We start from the raw sequence: 22,079 nt of genomic DNA on the forward strand, positions 1-22,079 counted from the left end.
AAGAAAGGAAAATAGATTTGCTGCCTGCTTGTTAGAAGCTATAATTTCATTTTCTTTCTATATATGTGATTTTTCGGGTGTTATAGTCCCAGTAATGTGGGCTTGAAATTGAAAAGTTTATTTTCTTTTATTGTAATAATTTCTTTTTCACATTTATGTGTATGTCTAGTTTTATTTGTTGTAATATATGAATAAATTTTTAAATTTTTAAAAAATTTTTTTGCTTTGTGCGCCCTACCCCACCAGGCTATAATATGCTACCCCTAGTGGTTCAGCCTTGCAAAGCTAATCCTTCCTGGAGGGGAGCATGAGACCAACATCAAGCTGGCCTCATGCAACCTACTAATGGGTAAGGGAAGCCCCCACAAGAGTCTCTAGGCCTCCTCAGTGATGTTCCAGGTGTGGGTGAGGAGGCAAAGGCTACAGCAACTTTAGTCCCTAGTAACACCCGTATGTATCTTCTTGCCCTGCTGAGCTTAGTAGTAGCCGTAGCACTCCCACAGGCAACCCAGGTCAGGTGCGCATTATGTCTGCGGTGATCTGTTCAGCACCCACCAGTTAAAGCTAAAAAATATATTTCGTAGAGGGCAACCAGAAATAAAGAGGCTGCCAAGCATCAATGCAGCCTCTTTGCCCTACAATCAGTTTGTCTGAAATCCACAGAAGTGCCAGTTTGGCAACGCACTCTCCCCCCCCCCAAAAAAAAAAAGGTTCCACCCTCTCACCTCATCCCCCCAACAGGGGATGGGTTCCCAGTTCTAAACAAACCACGACGACACATTAGAATTCTTGAAGAACATTTATTATACATCACTGGCCGAGTCCCTCCTGCCATTCTCCAGTCAATCTCAGCTGAAGGATACTTGTAACAGCCTCACCAGTGCTTAAATAGAGGGTGAGGGGGGTAGAGATAAAACAGGGGTACCGGCCCCCCAAGTCAAAAGCCACACTCTAAAAACAAGCTACAGTGTGCATCCTTGGCTCCTTCTGAAGCCAACAGGAATTTCTTTTCCCAAGGGGACACTGAATACATTCCAATGTAGGGCTTCTATCCCTACAGTTAACCCCCTACTATCGACCCCCCCTTTGATCTACACTACCTCTCACTGACAATTTAAACACTGGTTGGGGCCCTTGACCTGTCCCAGAATATAATGCCAGTTTCAGTGATATCAGCAAAGTGATCCCAGTGAGAGGGGGGTTGGGGGGGGGTTCAGAAAATGAATTACAGAGCCAACATATCACAGAGGGATGGTAGCAACAATCGAGGTGGGGGGCACAATTTTACACCCCAAGTTTCCCTCCTTTAAGGGCTAGGGATTATGGGTAGCAGCCAAAGGCATCTCCCTACCAAATGCCCCTCCCAAAATGTCTACCTTATCTTTATGCCACAGTTGAGCCCCTTGACTTTTCTTTTTCCTCGGATAAGGACCCCCACTCCTCAGTGGCATCTTCTTCAATGCCTGTTTCTTTTTGCACAACACAGGTTTATGCTTTTGTGCCATCACACAATTGTTCCCAGTTCTCCATAGAAAGCTAAAAACTGGAATAGTACAAGGAGTTTGGGGTGGGGGACAGAGTTTTTTTTTCTAATTAGAGAATTAGGAAAGAGGTTGGGAGAGTCTCAGGGATCACACAGCCACCGGTTCAAGACTTTGTGCTAGAAGTGAATGTATAATGAATTATGGTTTAATGAATTAGCACAACAGGGGACATTGCAGCAAGGCTGACCCTTTCCAGGGTGATCCTCCCCACCAGCTGGGACCTACTGCCAACTCAATACAAGCCAAGGCCAGAGTCTCTCATTACAGTCAGCGTGAGACTGTCACTGTGAGACGAGGCTGGGCCCTATACCACTCTGTGCTGTGAGTGCGAGTCTAGTCCACGGTATCTCTGTATGGTTAGACTGAGACTAGGCTACAGGTTGAGGGTTTAACCGCTCTGTGCTGTCAGTAAGTATGCTTAAGCCACACTGTCTCCATGCTATCAGAGTGAGGCCAGGCCGCAGTCTCTTGTGCTGCAGATTTGCTGTAAAGGGCTGAGAGTTTATAGATGGTTCGAGTCCTTCCAACCTACAACACACTATACAGTATATGCATACATGTCACATGCCAAATGCCACTTCTAGTAAACTGACACACCTACAGAATATGCATCATGGGGCATGGTCACATTTCTATCTTCACATGAGAACAATAATATCACCTGTCTCTCCAGGAGCCCCTTTCCATGCTAGGAAGAAGAGCAGACATCTTACTTCTTTGTACCCCCCCCCCCCCCCCAAAAAAAAAAAAAAAGCCTCTGCCCCGTTTCCTCTCTATAAAGACAAAGGAGGTTGGGTAGTCTTCAAAACCACCTCATTGCACTAATTTTCTGCCCCATCTTTACTCATCTCCCAGGCATCGGGTCCTCCCCCCATCTCTAGGCCTTGCGCGCTGGCATCATTCAGAGAAATCTGAGGTCACTGGCCTTCAGGGGTCAGCAAATCTCCTTCTCCATCAGGCTGTCCATCTTCACGTCTCAACATGCTGATGACCTCTATAGTATAGACCAATGAGCTGGAATCCTTGTAGTTGTCCCCCCAGAGAGAATTCCCTCGTTCCTGCTGCCCTGCCTTTCCCCGAGGTACAGCTTTAGATTCTTACTGCTCCCCAGGTGGTAGGCATGTGCTGTGCTCCCAAATCCACAACTGCACCGGGGCAAGCAAAGTGAGGTCTACACTGGCCTTTTTGTGATGTAGACAGTGGAAGAGTGGCCTCAGGTGGAGGGGGATGGGGAAAATCTCAAACTGGAGGCTGGGAACACAGTCCCATGAGATCCATCTTGAGTTATGGGAGACAGGGCGGTGAGTGCTAACTCTAATTGGGGGGGGAGGGCTTATCCAAAATATGTCACAGGCAAGGGACTCGCATTAATTAAGATTTTACCCAAAGGTCACCGAAGGGCTATAGCTGGGCCTTATCAAGCTAAGAGCATGGGAAAGCCCTAGGCAGGGTCAGCCTTCCTTCGTCAAAGCCTTGATTGACAAAAATGTCCCTCAGCACTTACCCTGCTACAAGGATATGTGACCCTCCTCCCCCCAGCCCCACCCAGGGAGCCCAATCCCAGACTTCATGCAAAATGCCTGCTCCCCTCACTGTCCCCAACACAAGAGTTATTCCCTATAACTTCATATTAAGGATAAAATGTCTGCTCCCCTCACTACCCTCATATATGAGTTCTGCTGCTGTATAATTTGATAGTAAGTCTGATCCCTACACTGTCTGCAGGACCCTGATTGCATTATAACCAAGTTAGGAATAAAAAGGCAGTCTGTTCTTAAAAGGGGATAATGAGAGCTGCTAACGACACTGGAGCAGTTCCTAGTGCCTGCTGTCTTCCTCCCCCCACCCCCCAACACATTGATAACATTTGGAAAGATCACACAGCAGAACGGAGTGGGGGGGAATGTTGCGGAAGCTTCAACACACACACACACGTGGCAAGGGGAGGGGTTTAGTTAAGAGGGGTGCCTGGGTGAAGGGAAAGTCTTTCTTCACTGCTTGGGGTGGGGGGGCAGGTTTGCTTGCTGGTGGCACACCCACCTGTCCTCCCCTTCCCTCCGACTCCCTCCCAGTCTTGCCAGTTATAAAACAAGGGAGTAGGTTCTTCTCTGGACCGAATTTTAAATTAAGACACGTAGAAAGCCACCAAAAAGGAAATTATAATACCACATCTAGAAATCTTCTAGTCATAAAACTCTACAAACAGACCAAATGTATATAGAATATGTGTGTGTATAAATAAGAAGAGAAATTGCCCAGGCTATTTACAGAGCACACACGCACACCCCTGCAGACATGCACGCACGCGCACACACACACGTACAAGGGGGACTCGTGAAGGACCCCTCTGCCCCCAGAGGAAGGGGTCTGGAAGATATGGCTGAGATTTGGGAGATTCGGGTCCCTGCTGCTGCTGCGGGATCTGAGTCCAGAGGGTCCTTAGGTACTGAAGTACACTGAGGAGAGAAGAGGAGAGATACAGACAGAGAAAAACTAATGACAGCTACTGACAAAGACTCCACCCAAATGCTAACTTATCTGAAAATACTAACCCGCCCACCCCCTCACATCTGTTCAACTCCTGACTCTACTCAACTCACCTGTTCAACTCCCTATCATCCTGGCTAACTCAACCACATGCAATACAGTGTTCCCCCGTGGATTCGCGGTCAGTGGTTCGCGGTCGCGGTCATTCGTGGTATTTTCCGATGCGAATGACCGGGCAGCCGGAGCACCAGCGAGTGAAGGAAATCACTCGCTGTATGCTCCGACCGTCTCTTCCTGTACTAAAGTCGGGCCTCACTGCATGTCAAAGCAGCTCCTGATTGGTGAGGCCCGACTTTAGTACAGGAAGAGGCAGTTGGAGCATACAGCGAGTGGTTTCCTTCACTCGCCGGCACTCCGGCTGCCCTCATCTGCCTCTCCAGCTGCCCTCTCCTGTCTCCCCTGCCTAAAAACTGTATTTGCGGCTTTTTGAAATTCACGGGGGTTCCTGGAATGGATCCCCTGTGAATTTCGGGGGAGTACTGTACTCCTGTGTAACCCTTAATCAACCAACTCATTCATTCACTATCCCATCCACTAGTCCACCCATTTAACCATTAACAATTAAATCCATTCACTACTATATAATAAACCAGCTAAAAAACTAACCTGCCAATTCAGCCTTCAGTCAACCACCTTAATAATTACCCAAGCAGCTCCAATGAAAGAAGCAAAACAAATTGGTCACAGCTTTCGAATCTAAGCTAAACCAGTTCAGACAGCTAGCAAAACCACAGATTACTAAATGTTTCACATTTTTATGGGCAAAATGCTCCATTCATCTAGTCTCATATGATTTCATTTGGATTATGCAACCTAAAGAGAAGATGAAAAAGATCCAGATGAATCCTGGAGAAAGTGGATTGGCATAAATTTGAATCAACCTACAGTTTCTCCAGAGAGGAACTGGGTGGGAACTTTCAAGATGGGATCTTGGATACTGGAATTGATGGACCTTCGGTCTGTCCCTGTATGGTAACTCTTATGGGCTGCCACAGGTGCAGATTGCTGGGCGCGATGGACCTCTGGTCTGACCCAGTGGAGGCAACTTCTTATGTTCTTAATGCACTCTCATGAGCTCCCACCAAATGCCACCTCTACCCTCTCAATCAGCAAAAAATCAGTAACCAGCTCAGGTCATATGTTCTTATGTGAGCCAAGTATAGGACAATCAATCCATTGTGACATCATTAATGATTCTGGCTCTTAGGCATTGGTGGAATGAGACATTAAAACATCATAATCTCAGCTCTGGAATGTTGCTACTCTTTGGGTTTCTGCTGTTGGAAACAGGATACCGGGCTTGATGAATCTTCGATCTGTCCCAGTATAGCAACTCTTATAATGCACCCTCATAAGCTCCCACCAAATGTCCACTCTACTCTCAATCAACACAGAAATCACTAACCAGCTCAGGTCTATAAGCTCCCTCCTCCCCTAGCTGCAAAGACCCATTATAGACTGAATGGGAGGTTGAGATACTTACCGATAATAATGATAAGAATGATGGCACATATCACTCCCAGAATGATCATCATCTGTAGAGGATAGAGAGAGCACAGCGGGATCAGAGAAAGGGTCCACAATTGGGAGAAAAAGAAAGAGGATGGTAGGAATTATAAGGAAAGGGATGATAAATAAGACCAAGAATATTGTCTCTCTATCACTCCATGGTGCGACTTCACCTTGAGTACTGCGTTCAGTTCTGGTCAGCATATCTCAAAAAAGATATAGTGAACTTAGAAAATGTTCCTAGAAGAGTGACCAAAATGATAAAGGGGATGGAACTCTTCTCGTATGTGGAAAGGCTACCGAGGTTAGGGCTCTTCAGTTTGAAAAAGAGACAGCTGAGGGAAAATATGATTGAGGCCTACAATATAGTGAATGGTGTAGAATGGGTAAAAGCAAATCAATTTTTCACTTTTTCAAAAAGTACAAAAACCAGGGGACACTTGATGAAGTTACTTGGAAATACCTTTAAAAGAAATAGAAGGAATTTTTTTTTTTTTTTTCCATTCAGAGAATAGTCATGCTCTGGAAATTATTACCGAGCGGTTAACGTAGCTGGGTTTAAAAAAACGGTTTAGACAAGTTCCTGAAGGAAAAGTCCACCATCTCCTATTGAGACAGACGTGAGGGAAGCCACTGCTTGTCCTGGGATCAGTAGCATAGAAAGTTGCTACTATTTGGGATTCTGCCAGGCAGTGGCATAGCGCGGTGGTGCCCCGCCCCCCCAGCCTCTTCTCCACTCCCCACTCCATTCACTCCTCCCCCGCCCCCACCTTCCCTTCCTCCGTACCTCATTAACATGTCCAGTGCAAGGAGCAACCCCCAACCTGCTTCTCGTGCCTGTGTCGGCTCTTCCTGTGATGTCACTTCCTAGGTGCGGGTCCGGCAAATGAAGTCAGAGGGAGAGCCGACGCTGGCACAAGCAGCAGGATGGGGTTAAAGAGATACGTGGGAAGGGAAGGGGTGCCCGTGCAAGGTAGTGGGGGGGGGGCAAGGAAGGAGCAGGGGAGTGGAGGGGAGGTCGGGGGCCAGCGCCCCCACCAAGATGGCACCCCCACCTTTTACTACGCCACTGCTGCCAGGTACTTGTGACCTGAATTGGCCACTGTTGGAAACAAAACACTGGGCTGACCTAGTATGGCTATTCTTCTGAGGGGAGTTGTAGAGAGGGGCTGTCGGTGGATGGTGAAGGAAGGAAAGAGAGCTGGAGAGCAAAAGGAGCTGTCAATGGGGGGAGAACAGTTAGGGAGAGAGTTAGAGGGAAAGACCATCAGGCTAAAAATATTTCCTTTTGTTTAGTTTCCTGTGTCACTTTCAGGCTTTTCTTGTTTGCCACATTTTGTCTATACAATTTTTCCAGGGCAACCACTGGACAAGAACAGCACTGAAGCAGCAGGGAATGAGCCCAGAGGTGGGGCAGAAATGCCTGACCCTTCCCTGAGATGGTTCCTGTCAGGAAACAAGAGCTAAGATTACCAGAAGTACAAGATACAGCTAGGGATGGCCTGGTTAGAGCAGGCTCTCAAGTAGCAGAAAAGCTCCTCTTGAAAGCTGGGGCTGTCTTCCAACTTGAAAGTCACAGGTTCAAGGCTGGCCAATATATAATCTACATTAACAGTGGGGAAAAAAATGCTAACATTTTTTTCCAAAACTGGAATAAACCTGTCATTCAGGGGTTATTCCTGTTATTTCCAGGTTATAAAAAAATATGAATTGAAAATGTACACGTCATTGATATTCCCCATGTTGTTTCAAATTAATAGCTTTCTCAAACTCAAACCCTTAGTGGGGCCACTTTTTGGATTTGTAGCTACTTGGAGGGCCGCAGAAAAAAATAGTTAATGTCTTATTAAAGAAATGACAACTTTGCTTGAGGTAAAACTCTTTATAGTTTATAAATCTTTCCTTTAACTGTTAAAGGAAAGATTTATAAACTATAAAGAGTTTTACCTTATGCAAAATTGTCATTAACTATTTTTTCTGCGGCCCTCCAAGTACCCTATTTTTTCTGCAGCCCTCATATTTAAAATTTAATATCTTTCCTTTCTCAAAACTGACACATTTCAATCACTATATTGAAAATAAAATCATTTTGGCTGGTGACTTTATTTTTCTGTGCTTTTAACTATGTTTCCAGGGCCTTCTTGTCTTTGACTGTTTTTCTCTCCGTCTTCACTTTCTACCTTGCATCCATCTTTGGCATTAACTTAATATTCAATTTTTCTGCTTTCTTTTCAAAATCTACGTTTCCATGTCTTACCTTCCCTTCTGTCTCTCTCTTCTTCCGTCCCTATTTCCATGGTCTGACATCTCTTTCTTTCCTTTCTCTCCCTCCCTCCTTCTTTCCTTCCTTTCCCTCAGTCTGGCATCTGTCTCCTTCCCTCCCCCAACTTTTTATTTCTTTCATCCTGCCCCCTTCTTTCTTTCTCTCTCTCTCTCCATGCCCCCTTTCTTTCTATATGTCTGTCTTTCTCTCTCTCTCCATGCTTCCTTTCTTTCTTTTTTTCTTTCTTCATGCCCGCCCTTTCTTTCTGTCTTTCTCTCTCCACGCCCCTGTCTGTGTCCCGTCTCCCTTCTTTCTTTCTGTCTCCCTGTCCCCCCCCCTTTCTTTCTTTATTTCTCCCTGCCTCCCCCAAGCCACCACCATTGGGGAACAGGCTGCCACTGCCACAATCGGGGAACAGGCCAGCGCCGAGGTCTTAGCTCTCCCTGCTTATCTTCCCCAGTGCAGGGCCGACCAATTCTCACTACCCGACATCAATTCTGACATCCGAGAGGAAGTTCGGGGCCAGCTAGGCAACGATTGGCTGGCCCGGAACTTCCTCTCCGATGTTAGAATTGACGTTGGGTGGTGAGAATTGGTCAACTCCAAGCTGGGGAAGATAAGCAGGGAGAGCTAAGACCTCGGCGATGGCCTGTTCCCCAATTGAGGTGGCTTGGGGGGAGGGCAGTGAGAAGGGAAGGGAAGCAGATTGGGGACCCCTGCTTTGGGTGAGCCGCTAGCCATTTGCCAACATTACCTCCAGAGACGAAAGTCCAATTACAGCAGTCGCAGTCTGTACGCGATTGTCCTCTCCACATTCGGAAAACTTGTGAAGTGGAGAGGACAGACCGCGGGCTGCAAAATAGTCCCTGGAGGGCCGCGAATTTGAGACCGCTGCTATAGAGGATGGGACATGAGAGAGAGTGGTTTAAGGAAGCAAGTAGGGAAAAAGGACAGAGAGAGAAGTCATTATTTGGGACACAGGAAAAGAGAGGTGAGTCAGAGAGCAGAGGGGAAATAGGACACGAAATGTGAGACACCTGAAATGAGGCAGCACAGAGTGAGAAAGTGCAAGGTTCGGCCCATACCTTGAGGTTCTTCCACCAGTATTTACGTTTCAGTTTAGCAGCACTGGTCTCAAACTGAGAGGCTCCGGCCTGCAGGGCATCAGCTCGATCGTCCAGCTCTGAGAGCTTCTGATCCCTCTCCAGAACCTTGTCTACATTTACCCGCATGATGTCCACAACCTGTAAGGAGCAGGACAGACAGGTAAGCAGACGCACAGAAACACACCCGTAGGGTTAGCAAAGCCCAGCTTTGAGCTCCCTTGGACCGATGTATGGGCTGTCGGTTTCTCACCTCATCCACCTGAGCCTGGGTCTGCTGCAGTCTGCGATTACTAGTGAGATTGGGGGGGCCAGCAGGGGGGCCTCCATCTCCTCCAGCAGCTGGGGGTGCGGCAGCGGGGGCAGACCTGCGGAGAGAACAAAAAGAGAGCCTGAATCCAAATTTTAGGGTCGTCGTGGTTTCTTCCTCCAACGGGGGTCCTAACTTGGTGAGCCATTCCTGCGGCGGGAAGCTCTTCAACTTTGCAGACACAAGTCATGCCGGGCAGCAAAGACCCACAGAAAAGGTAGGCAAAACAGGGCACAGCTGTGGGTCTTGGTTTAGGGATGCTGTGAGCTTGACCTTGACTGTCTGTCCTCCATTCACCTGTCCAGTCACTTTTGACCCGGGTTATACCATTCCAGGGGTTTATCTATGCCTTGTAGGACGATGAGAGAGTGAAGAACAGTAGCTGCTAAGTCATCATAACCACACGTAATATCCCTTCTCCCAGGTGAGTCGGAGCTTTTTCCTGAATGCACTCATGACCCTGTAGATTGCGCAATGCAGCTTATCTCAGTTCTCTGGTCTGGCTGCTACAGGGGTTCAGAGCTATGTATAGCAGGACCAGAACAGCCAGCATTAGGGGCCCAATTAAAGCACTATTTTTATAGAGCTATTTATGGACAGTAAAGTGCATTAAAGTGTCGCCTGGCCATACGCACACATACACAAACACGTGTCACTATTTATATCTAGGCAGCCCATCAATCAGTGAGATTTAGTATAAAAAAAAGCCTCTTAGCCTCCATTTCAGCCTGAGATGTCCACGACGCCAACAGCTTATAAAGGACTCAGTGGAATTACCAGGGAGATCCTCCATCTCAATCTGCCTTCTCTAAAATTTCCCTGAATCACGGGGTTCTAGAGTGTCTCTTCCAAAGGCTCCTCCTTAAGAATAAGCACTTGTGGGCCTCTGTGTTTCTGCTCTGTGACTCCCTACAGGTATTGTATCAATTATATGAATTCACATGTGCTATACTGCCCTTTGCAAAATATGCATCAAAGTGGTGTACAGTTTAATACACAGAAAACCTGAAAAGAACAGCAAATAAGCAGCAGGAAATGGATAGTACAGTCAGAATAGAAGTATCAACCTTGCCTCCTACTCTTTCAGGAAACAGTCTTAAAATAATGAGCGAGTGCCTGTGGCTTTCTGTAAAAGCAGCTGGTGTGTGTGTCTCTGCTCTGTAACTCCCTGCGGACGCAGCCTGTGTAAGTCTCTGCTCTGTAACTCCCTGTGGGCGCAGCTTGTGTCTCTGCTCTGTAACTCCCTGCGAGCACAGCCTGTGTGTGTCTCTGCTCTGAAACTCCCTGCGAGCACAGCCTGTGTGTGTCTCTGCTCTGAAACTCCCTGCGAGCACAGCCTGTGAGTAAATCTCTGTACTGTAACTCCCTGAGGGCACAGCTTATGTCTCTGCTCTGTAACTCCCTGTGAGCACAGCCTGTGTGTGTCTCTGCTCTGTAACTCCCTGTGAGCACAGCCTGTGTGTCTCTGCTCTGTAACTCCCTGTGAGCACAGCCTGTGTGTGTCTCTGCTCTGTAACTCCCTGTGAGCACAGCCTGTGTGTCTCTGCTCTGTAAGTCCCTGTGAGCACAGCCCTTGTGTGTCTCTGCTCTGTAACTCCCTGTGAGCACAGCCTGTGTGTCTCTGCTCTGTAACTCCCTGCGAGCACAGCCTGTGTGTGTCTCTGCTCTGAAACTCCCTGCGAGCACAGCCTGTGAGTAAATCTCTGTACTGTAACTCCCTGAGGGCACAGCTTATGTCTCTGCTCTGTAACTCCATGTGAGCACAGCCTGTGTGTGTCTCTGCTCTGTAACTCCCTGTGAGCACAGCCTGTGTGTCTCTGCTCTGTAACTCCCTGCGAGCACAGCCTGTGTGTGTTTCTGCTCTGTAACTCCCTGCGGGCACAGCTTGTGTCTCTGCTCTGTAAGTCCCTGTGAGCACAGCCCTTGTGTGTCTCTGCTCTGTAAGTCCCTGTGAGCACAGCCCTTGTGTGTCTCTGCTCTGTAAGTCCCTGTGATCACAGCCCTTGTGTGTCTCTGCTCTGTAACTCCCTGCGGGCACAGCTTGTGTCTCTGCTCTGTAAACCCCTGTGAGCACAGCCTGTGTGTGTCTCTGCTCTGTAACTCCCTGCGAGCACAGCCTGTGTGTGTCTCTGCTCTGAAACTCCATGTGAGCACAGCCTGTGTGTGTCTCTGCTCTGTAACTTCCTATGAGCACAGCCTGTGTGTGAATCTCTGCTCTGTAACTCCATGTGAGCACAGCCTGTGTGTGTCTCTGCTCTGTAACTCCCTGCGGGCACAGCTTGTGTCTCTGCTCTGTAACTCCCTGTGAGCACAGCCTCTGTGTGTCTCTGCTCTGGAACTCCCTGTGGGCACAGCCTGTGTGTGTTTTTGCTCTGTAACTCCCTGTGGATGCAGCCTGTCTGTGGATGTCTCTGCTCTGGAACTCCTTGCGAGCACAGCCTGTGTGTGTCTCTGCTCTGTAACTCCCTGCGAGCGCAGCCTGTGTGTGTCTCTGCTCTGGAACTCCCTTTGGACACAGCCTGTGTGTGTCTCTGCTCTGGAACTCCCTTTGGACACAGCCTGTGTGTGTCTCTGCTCTGGAACTCCCTGTGGGCACAGCCTGTGTGTGTTTTTGCTCTGTAACTCCCTGTGGATGCAGCCTGTCTGTGGATGTCTCTGCTCTGGAACTCCTTGCGAGCACAGCCTGTGTGTGTCTCTGCTCTGTAACTCCCTGCGAGCGCAGCCTGTGTGTGTCTCTGCTCTGGAACTCCCTTTGGACACAGCCTGTGTGTGTCTCTGCTCTGGAACTCCTTGTGGGTACAGTAACTCACACCTGGTTCAGTTTAACATTTCTATTTCAGATTCTATTTTGAATACTCCCTGCATATGATGTACAGAGCTAGCTAGGGGGTCACTGTGCTGCTGGTTCTCTTCCGGATGTCATCATTTAGCCAGAAGCCGTGGCAGAAGTGCTATGTGCTGCACAAGCCTCACGTCAATAAAGATCTAGAAGGTGCACAGCAGTCCTGGGTAGGATTTTTCACCCTGCATATGCATGAGCTAGATTTGTATATTCATTGCAAATATCCTGGAACTGGTTTGGGAAGTTTTGCCCAAAGGCTGAGTTTTCGCATGGCCAGCAAGCAGTTTGGCTTCCTCCATACCAACAGGCACTGAACAAGGCAACACTGGAGTCTGCAACGTGAATAATTCATTCTAATTAACACTTCGAAACCCGAACATGTTCTACACAAAGGAGCAATATCACACATTAACAAGACCAGGCCTTTTATATATCACCCCAACCCCAAAAACGGAGAACAAAAATGAACTAAATAAAGGAAATAGAAACAAAGACCCGAACAGGAGGCAGCAGAGCTATAACATCATCAGTTCAGCGCAGTTATCTGGTGAAAGCCTTTGAGGGAAAATGCAGGTATCTGTGCGGAACAGCAGCGCCACCCAATGGTCAGCTGAGAATAACAACTGTATAAAGGGGCTTGCAATGTCCAGAGTAGAGAGTTGCGCGGGGACAGAAATCCCACCCGTCCCCACCCGTCCCCGCCAAAGTCCCACCCGTCCCCACCCGTTCTCATTCAATTCCTTCCATCCACTGTCTCTCTTCCTTCTGCATCTTCCATTTGCTCTGTTACTGTGCCTCTCCCTTTCTTCCCCCTTCCAAATTGGCCTGGCACCCATCTTCTTCTCTCTGCTCCCCCCATAGTCTGGCATCTGTCTTCTTCCCTGCCAGCGTCTTCTCCCTACTCTCTCTTCCCCATTTCCTTTCAGCGTCCTTCTCCCCCCATCTTCCCCATGTCCTGTCAGCGTCCTTCTCCCCCCTCTGTCTTCCACATGTCCTTTCAGTGTCCTTCTCCCCCCTCTGTCTTCCCCATGGCCTTTCAGCGTCCTTCTCCACCCCCCCACCCCCGTCTTCCCCATGTCCTTTCAGCGTCCTTCTCCACCCCTTTATCTTCCCCATGTGCTTTCAGCATCCTTCTCCCCCCTCTGTCTTCCACAAGTGCTTTCAGAGTCCTTCCGCCCCCCCCCCGCCCTTCCCATGGCCTTTCAGCGTCCTTCTCCACCCCTTTGTATTCCCCATGTGCTTTCAGCGTCCTTCTCCCTCCTCTGTCTTCAAGTGCTTTCAGAGTCCTTCCCCCCCCTTCCCGTCTTCCCCATGGCCTTTCAGCGTCCTTCTCCCCCCTCCTTCTCTACCGCCCCGGGTGCAGCACAGCCGGCCAGGTCCCCTTACTTTTGTGGCACTTCCCCGACCGACCGACAACAGCCCGGGTCCGACAAACCTCCCTGCCCTTAACTGCGAATCTAAATTACCTTATTACAGCTGCTGTAAGAAGATCATTTAGATTCACGGCTACAGGGCAGGGAGGATTGTCGGACCCGGGCTGTTGTCGGTCGGTCGGGGAAGTGCCACAAAAGTAAGGGGACCTGGCCGGCTGTGCTGCAACCGGGGTGGAGTGTGGCGGGGTGGGGTGTGGTGGGGCGGGGCGGACCGCCCCCTCCCTTGGTAGCCACTCGAACCGCGAGGCTACTCTCCTCCTTACCTGCACTGCCTGCAGCACAGAGCCAAACGGAAGTCTTCCCGACGTCAGCGCTGACGTCGGAGGGAGGGAGGGCTTTGTTTTAAGCCCTCCCTCCCCTTCGACGTCAGCGCTGACGTCGGGAAGACTTCCGTTTGGCTCTGTGCTGCAAGCAGAGAAGGTAGGGAGAAGAAGAGCCGCGCGACTGAGTACATCCAGCCCCGCAGGAACCCCGCGACCCTCGGGGGCGTCCCCACGGGATCCCCGCGACCCTCGGGGGTGTCCCCACGGGATCCCCGCGACCCTAGGGGGCGTCCCCACGGGATCCCCGTGACCCGAAGGGGGAACCCGCGGGATGCCCGCGGGTCCCGCGGGATTCCCGTCGTCCCCGTTCCCGTGCAGCTCTCTAGTCCAGAGGTCATGTTAAAAAAAAAAAACAACCCCTCCCAAAGGCTCAGGTTTTTATTTATTTATTCCATTTTTCTATACCGTTCTCCCAGGGGAGCTCAAAACGGTTTATCTAAATTTATTCAGGTACTCGAGCATTTTTCCCTGTCTTTATTAGGATTTATTTACTGCCTCTGTGAAAGAGTTCACTCGAAACGGTGTACAGCAAGGATATGTCAAACATTTAAAAAAAGAGACAATTACAGCAGTATGTTGAGGTCTGAGTGACTCCCTGAGCATCTTTAATACTTGCCTACTCTTTTTTTTTTATCTGTATCTCTTTTGCAATTAAAAAAAAGCTTTTAAAAAAATCATCTACTAAGGGATTTCATTTGTATTGTGCTGACATCATAAGTTTTATATTCTCTTTATATGAATGTTCCTCACTGCTGCCTATTATGACATATCATTTGCTCTGTGCTAACATTTACCATATTTCTGTTATATAATTCTTCTATTGTGTTTTACTGCATTTCTAACAACGTGTGATGCTTTTCCGACGTTCTCTATCTCTGTGGATAACGCTATCCTCCTCCCTGTCTCGTACGGCTCGCAATCTGGGAGGTGACCTTTGACTCCTCTCGCTCCTTCTCTGCTCAGATCCAACAGACCGCCAAATCCTGTCGCTTCCTCCTCTGTAATATTACCAAAACCCGTCCTCTTCACTCCGAACACACGACCAAAACCCTTGTCTGCGCTCTCGTCACCTCGGGCCTCCCGCGTGCCTACCTCTCGCCTCTACAAACCTTTCAAAATGCTACTGCGCGACTCATTTTCTGTGAGAGCCACTATTCTCACATTACCCCTCTCCTCATGTCGCTTAATTGGCTCCTCGTCCATCTCCAAATACATTTAAACTCCTCTTCCTGACCTACAAGTGCGTTGCTCTGAAGTCCCCCCCCAATATCTCTCTTCATTTATCTCCTCCCCCTTGATCTCCGTTCTTATCTGTGCCCTTCTCTTCCACTGCCAACTCCAGGCTCCGTCCCTTCTTTCTTGCGGCGCCGTATGCCTGGAACAGGCTGCCTGAATCAATACGTCGTGCTCCCTCCCTAGAAGCGCTCAAATCCAAGCTAAAGGCACACTTTTTTGAATCCGTTTTCAACTCTTAACTCCCCCTCACTGCTCTCAGACACCTAGACCTACTGTATCATTTCCTCTACCATAATCTCCCCAACCCTGAAATGTCCTGTCTAAATTAGATTGTAAGCTCTTCTGGGCAGGGACTGCGTATGCCTTTCAGCATTTCAGAAATAATAAATAGTAGTAATGTGCCTGTCTCCAAGCTTACCTAATTGACCCCCCTCCTTTTACAAAAACGGAACGTGTTTTTTAGTGCTGGCCATGGCGGTAACAGCTCCGATGCTGCGGCTGGCGATAAATAAGCTTAACGTGGCCTCATAAAAGGAGGGGAGGTTTATACCCGCTATCTTCAGTGGTTCTCTTTATAAAGGCAGTTAATAAATCCTTATAAATTAAATAATTAAAATAAATATTCCAATTATTAGACTTTTGGATGTTTTTCTTTCAAAAGAAAATGGTTTTCCAACACTTGGATTTGTCTCCCTGATTTATTATTTTTTTCCTGTATCTTTCTTTCTCCTCCTCTTCCTTTCATTCATCCCATTCCTATCATTTTTGCAAGCAGTCCAATAAAGGTTGTTTCTTTGCACGTGACACCGAAATCTGCAATAGGGTAGACACCCTGGAAAATCTCGATAGCACGAGGAAGGATCTAGCAAAGCTTGAAGAATGGTCTAGAATGTGGCAGCTAGATTTTATGCTAAAAAAAAAAAATGCAGGGTCATGCATTTGGGCTGCCAAAACTTAAGGGAATAGCACACCACAGGGGGTGAAAAACTTTTCTGTGTCAGAGTAGAACCTAGAATTATTGTATCTGGGGATCTTAAGATGGTCAAGCAGATATAGAAAAGGTGAGGACGGAAGCCAGAAGGATCTTGGGAGCATAGAGATAGGAATGGCCACAGGAAAACAAGTTGACAGTGCCGATGAGACCTCATTTGAAATATCGTGTACAGTTCTGGAGATCCCACTTTCCAAAAAGATACAATGACAGAGAGAGACTATTAAAATGGTCTGTGGGAGAGCCTAAAGTCCAAACTATGTATACTTTGAAAGAGAGGCAAGATAAGGAAGATATGATAAGGACATTTAAATACCTCAACATGTAAATGCAGGCGAGGAAGACCTCTGAAGGAACTTTTGAGCAGGAACTGTCTCGTGAATGTTTCAGTGTAAAGTACTGCACACACCTAGCAGTTCTATTGAAATGATAAATAGCAGTGGTAGTTAAATTGTGGCATGAGAGGTTGTAGGATAAAGGTGAAAGAAGATAGGAGTAATCTAAGGAAATATGCATTTTTTTTTAGTGCAGGCCGGCACACTGAATGCTCTGCACTGCTCATAAGAACTCTATTGAGTGTTGGAAGCAGGGCAGAGCATTCAACGCACCAGCTGGCACTAAAAATCCGGCTGGGGTATGTTATTATAGAAAGGGTAATGTGTGGGGGGGGAACAGCCTCCCAGCAGAGGTGGAAACTGTATACGAATTCAAGAAAAGACAAACAAGTGCAGGGGTATCTCTGACGGAGAAGAAGTTGGTATGGATAGACAGGCCTTATAGTCCTTATCTATCATTTTCTACCTTTCTATTGCAAACGCAAAGAGTGTCTCACTTCCGGCTCACCACACATTTGTTTCCCATGTATTCACCTTTATAGGACCCCTGAAGAAGACTTTTTGTCGAAACGCGGACCGTGTTGGGTCCTGTATCCCTAGCGGACTAGGTCCTTTAAGGCTCTTATGTGGATGATTTACTTTTATGTGGATGGAATTATTTTATGTGAATGATTTCAATGTACCTTTGGAACTTTGACACTTTCAAATAAAGTCCATTTAGGAACATCATCACTTCACAGAGTTTTTTTGGTTTTCTCTGGATTTTCTTCTTTGTGGATATTTCGGGGTCAATTCCTTTTGTTTTCTACCTTTCTATTAGTCACCCAAAGAAATAAAATCCCCCCCTAGATGGGTAGGTTATACATTTCTGTAAAGAAATAAATACATATAATGCCTACCATAGCTCCTTTCTCAGGAGCAGAAACTTTGCACACACATTCGCAATACCTGCGTGGAGTCACAGAGCAGAAACATGCATGTAAGTAGCACCTGTAAGGAGAGACAGAACAGACACCTACACATACAGACAAACTCACACGGAGCTACAGAGCCGATACTGTACATGCATGCAATAATCACAGGGAGTTACAAAGCAGACAGAGACAAAGAGTCAGATACATGCACACACTGTCAAATCAGACGTATAGGCAGCACCTGCAGAAATCATCCTTACATTGTCAACATTAATTGCTAAATCATTGCATACTTCTGAGTGTAAGATATCTTTCTTTTCTTTAGTGCACACTGGATATAATAAGATTATGAAGATTTCCCATAAAATGCTTTTTAACACGGACAAAGCAAGGAAAGGCAACATTTTGAAATTATATCACATATATTCCCATTGCCCAAATAAAACCCTTGATTACTGAAATCCCTGAACCCAAGCCCCTCCCCCTTCTCTATATCCTGTTATTCAATTCCAGATTCCAATGCTGGGCTGATACAGTTCCCAGGGCAAAACACGACATCCCTTCCAACCTTAGGGAAACCGAGGACTGGAGAGCCAACCCCAATCGGGTCCTCCCTCCTCTAAATTTCACCACTGTTGAAGGGGCTGACCTGTAGGAATTCCAATCTGCTCCCACGCCAACTGCTCTGGTGCTGTCCGAAGGGCTGACCAACCCCCTACCCCCTCCCAACACACACACACCTTGGCTCTTGCCCAGGGTAAAACACTACATCCCTTCCAACCTTAGGGAAACCGAGGACTGGAGGAGCCAACCCCAATCGGGTCCTCCCTCCTCTAAATTTCACCACTGTTGAAGGGACTGACCTGTAGGAATTCCAATCTGCTCCCAAGCCGACTGCTCTGGTGCTGTCCGAGGTGCTGATAAACCCCCCCCCCCCCAACACACACACCTTGTTTCTTGCCCAGGGTAAAACATTACATCCCTTCCAACCTTAGGGAAACCGAGGACTGGAGAGCCAACCCCAATCAGGTCCTCCCTCCTCTAAATTTCACCACGGTTGAAGGGGCTGACCTGTAGGAATTCCAATCTGCTCCCACGCCAACTGCTCTGGTGCTGTCCGAAGGGCTGACCAACCCCTTCCCCCCTCCCAACACACACACACCTTGGCTCTTGCCCAGGGTAAAACACTACATCCCTTCCAACCTTAGGGAAACCGAGGACTGGAGAGCCAATCCCAATCGGGTCCTCCCTCCTCTAAATTTCACCACTGTTGAAGGGGCTGACCTGTAGGAATTCCAATCTGCTCCCACGCCAACTGCTCTGGTGCTGTCCGAAGGGCTGACCAACCCCCTCCCCCCTCCCAACACACACACACCTTGGCTCTTGCCCAGGGTAAAACACTACATCCCTTCCAACCTTAGGGAAACCGAGGACTGGAGAGCCAATCCCAATCGGGTCCTCCCTCCTCTAAATTTCACCACTGTTGAAGGGGCTGACCTGTAGGAATTCCAATCTGCTCCCACGCCGACTGCTCTGGTGCTGTCCAAGGTGCTGATCAACACCCCCCTCCCCTTGGTTCTTGCTCCTGAGGCTAAATCAGTCCTGATATGGTTTTTCCAAAGTTCCTGTCTCCGGTGGTGCCCCCGAATTCGCCACAGGTCCCCGCCTCTTTCCTGGCTGTTGATCGGTCCCTGTTCCCGGGCCCTGGCACCCCCTCCACCACCCACCCCCGTCGCTGTCCGAGGTTCTGATCTAGGTCGCTGCGCCGCCTATTTCCGGCGCTCTCCGAGGTGCTGATCTGGTGGCCGACGCTCTCGCATCTGCCGCGCTCTCTCGGGGCTGACCCAGTTCCCACGGCTCCCGGGTTCCGATCCGGTACCTAACTGGGCTTTTTTTTTTTTTTTTTAATTAACCAGTCCTCATTTCCCTTCCTCCCCCGCGCGTCCAAATCAACAAATTTATATTCCGCTCCAGGAGCGCTCCACTACCGCATCCAGCATATCACACCCCGACCCTGCGGGGGAAAAAAAAAAACCAACAAAAGCGCGAATAATCCATATGAAATAAGTAGGCGGCCATTGCATGCTCGAGTTTGGACCAGCAACCTATACAGAACATATATAATCCATGCAGAATATATATGCATCCACGGGTTTAGCCCATCCAACCCATGGGAATACAGAAGGTATATAAATCCCATATGTAATACACAGATTATATCATGTCCCTACAGATTTTGAGCGTCAGATATTCCATATGATATATAATTAGACTTTATTACAATATACGATTCCTTCCCACCGCGACACCGAAATACCCCTCTTTTAACTCCAAGCCCCCCCCCCAAAGCCCTGCGTCGCCCCCCCCAACCCCTATAGGAGAAGAAACCCGACCCCCCCTCCCTCACCACGGGAACAGACTACAACGTTAACTCCAGCCCCCCCCCCTCGCCCACTCGGGAGCAGAAACTCTAACCCCACCCTTCCCCCAACCACGAAGCCGAGGATTTATTGCCATCCCCAGCCTCCCCCCCTCCCTCCCTCCCTCCCCCTCCGCCGCAGCAGAATATTTATCCGCATCCTCTTCCTCCCTTCCCCTCGGGCGAGACTCACATGCTGATGGTCGGTCACAGTCCGCTCTGGTGTCGTCTCGGGCTCCGGTTCCCGTGAGGGGAGAGGGGGGGGAATAGCCGTTTCCGATCCGCTTCTGTCTCTTTTCTCCTTGGCTGCAGATGTTGATCCTTTTCGGAAGCAAAATGTCCGACTGACGTCAGGAGCATCCGGGCACTGTGGAAGAAGGGCGGGGCTCTGAGGCCTGCCGCAGCTCAGCACATGGAGGGAGGCGAGAGAGGATCGGGCATATCTCGGCACTCCTCCCTCTGCTGGGGGGGGGGATCCGTTTGGGCTTTGCTCTCTGTGGTTTTTTTTCATAAGGCACCATGCATCCCCTCTCCCCTGCACCTGGAAGGAAGAAGAGGGAGAGAGGAAACCTACAGCTATCACACATCCATGCGCCCTTAGGCAAGACTGGGCGGCAGATTCCAGAGAGCAGGGATGGGGGGGGGGGGAGTAGCAGATATCTCATGGACTGGAGAAGCAGAAGAGTAGAGGAAGGCCACAGTGCCAGGGTGGCAGCCCTTTGAAGCAACACATGCCCTTAAACCAGGGGCAGGGAACTCCGGTCCTCCAGAGCCGTATTCCAGTCGGGTTTTCAGGATTTCCCCAATGAATATGCATGAGATCTATTTGCATGCACTGCTTTCGATGCATATTCATTGGGGAAATCCTGAAAACCCGACTGGAATACGGCTCTCGAGGACCGGAGTGCCCTACCCCTGCCTTAAACGAGAATAACCATGATGGAATGTTGCTACTCTTTGAGGTTTTTGCCAGGCACTTGTGACTTGGATTGGCCTCCAGTGAAGACAGGAAACTGGGCTAGATGGACCATTGGGCTGACCCTGTAAGGCAGGGGTGTCAAAGTCCCTCCTTGAAGGCCGCAATCCAGTCGGGTTTTCAGGATTTCCACAATGAATATGCATGAGATCTATGTGCATGCACTGCTTTCGATGCATATTCATTGGGGGAAATCCTGAAAACCCCGACTGGATTGCGGCCCTCAAGGAGGGACTTTGAGATCCCTGCTGTAAGGCTATGCTTATGTTTTTAAGCTGGATCAGGTTTCACTGTGGCCTGGGTCTTTGGTGTTCAAATGCAGGCATTATCAGCCATGTTATCCCTGGTCATGAACTCAGGGAAGAACAGGGGCTCAACTCTCCACATTTGGGTCTCATGTTTCTTCAGACCAACAGTAGTCAAGTAGAGGGGTGGGGAGAAGTGACTGAGGCTTCACTCTTCTCGTCTAACCCATCAACAATTTATGTTCCTCTGGCAGCCCTTGCTCCAGCTATTCCCTATAATATACAAGTAAAGGCCCTTGTGCAATTCTAGAGATGGGCAGAGTATTTTGAAGGTGGGGGGGGGGGAATCTCCTACTCTCTGGGGAAGCAACTGCTAAAAACCTGTTTGTATAAGTGGAAGACTCGGGAGAGGTGGATTAATCTCAAGCCAAGTTTAGAGAAATTCAAATACAAAACACAGGCAACATTTTCAGGAAGATCTATATAATGCAGGGGTCTCAAAGTCCCTCCTTGAGGGCCGCAATCCAGTCGGGTTTTCAGGATTTCCCAATGAATATGCATGAGATCTATGTGCATGCACTGCTTTCGATGCATATTCACTGGGGAAATCCTGAAAACCCAGCTGGATTGCGGCCCTCAAAGAGGGACTTTGAGACTCCTGATATAATGTGAAATCTTGTAATTAGACTGTTAATATATTTTGAGTTTATTGTATTATGACAGAAGACGCTCAAGGGGGGGGTTATATTTAAGTGCAATATATATTTTCCAGTCCCCAGACAGATTCCAGGCTAAGAGGCCCTTCTACCAAACCGTAGTAACAGGTGGCCTCACAGAGTCCTTTCATGGGGCATTCCCGTCCACTGCGGCCACTTTTACTGTAGCAGTAAAATGAGCAGTAAAATGGCTAAAAATCCCATTAGCGCATGACCAATCATTAGTTCGTAGGCAGGAAGGGTGACATGCTAACTTCATACCAATGGTTAGCATATGGCAATGCACTAATTAGCACAGAACACGCCTACATTCCATCTCCATCCCCCAGCGTTACACAAAGGTTTTGGGGGCTTTTTTTTTTTAGTAAGTTGG

At 48.5% G+C, this 22,079-nt stretch overlaps 1 protein-coding gene across 2 annotated transcripts; it reads right to left on the reverse strand.

The window, feature by feature from the left end:
- Nucleotides 1-2,309: 2,309 nt before the first annotated feature.
- VAMP2 (vesicle associated membrane protein 2) lies at nucleotides 2,310-20,105 on the reverse strand. Of its 2 annotated transcripts, none has more exons than XM_033924667.1 (5): nucleotides 19,963-20,105; nucleotides 9,220-9,334; nucleotides 8,949-9,107; nucleotides 5,575-5,626; nucleotides 2,310-4,000 (listed from the first exon to the last, which is right to left on the reverse strand). In XM_033924667.1, coding segments are annotated over exons 1-5 (345 nt in total). In that variant the 5' UTR covers nucleotides 19,965-20,105; the 3' UTR covers nucleotides 2,310-3,983. The 2 variants fall into 2 exon arrangements, with proteins under 2 accessions (XP_033780558.1, XP_033780557.1); XM_033924666.1 differs by lacking the exon at nucleotides 19,963-20,105 and adding an exon at nucleotides 16,418-16,467.
- Between the last annotated feature and the right edge of the window lie 1,974 nt (nucleotides 20,106-22,079).

Source organism: Geotrypetes seraphini, chromosome 16 (genome assembly GCF_902459505.1).
Source record: "Geotrypetes seraphini chromosome 16, aGeoSer1.1, whole genome shotgun sequence".
In the NCBI taxonomy this organism is placed as follows: domain Eukaryota; kingdom Metazoa; phylum Chordata; class Amphibia; order Gymnophiona; family Dermophiidae; genus Geotrypetes; species Geotrypetes seraphini.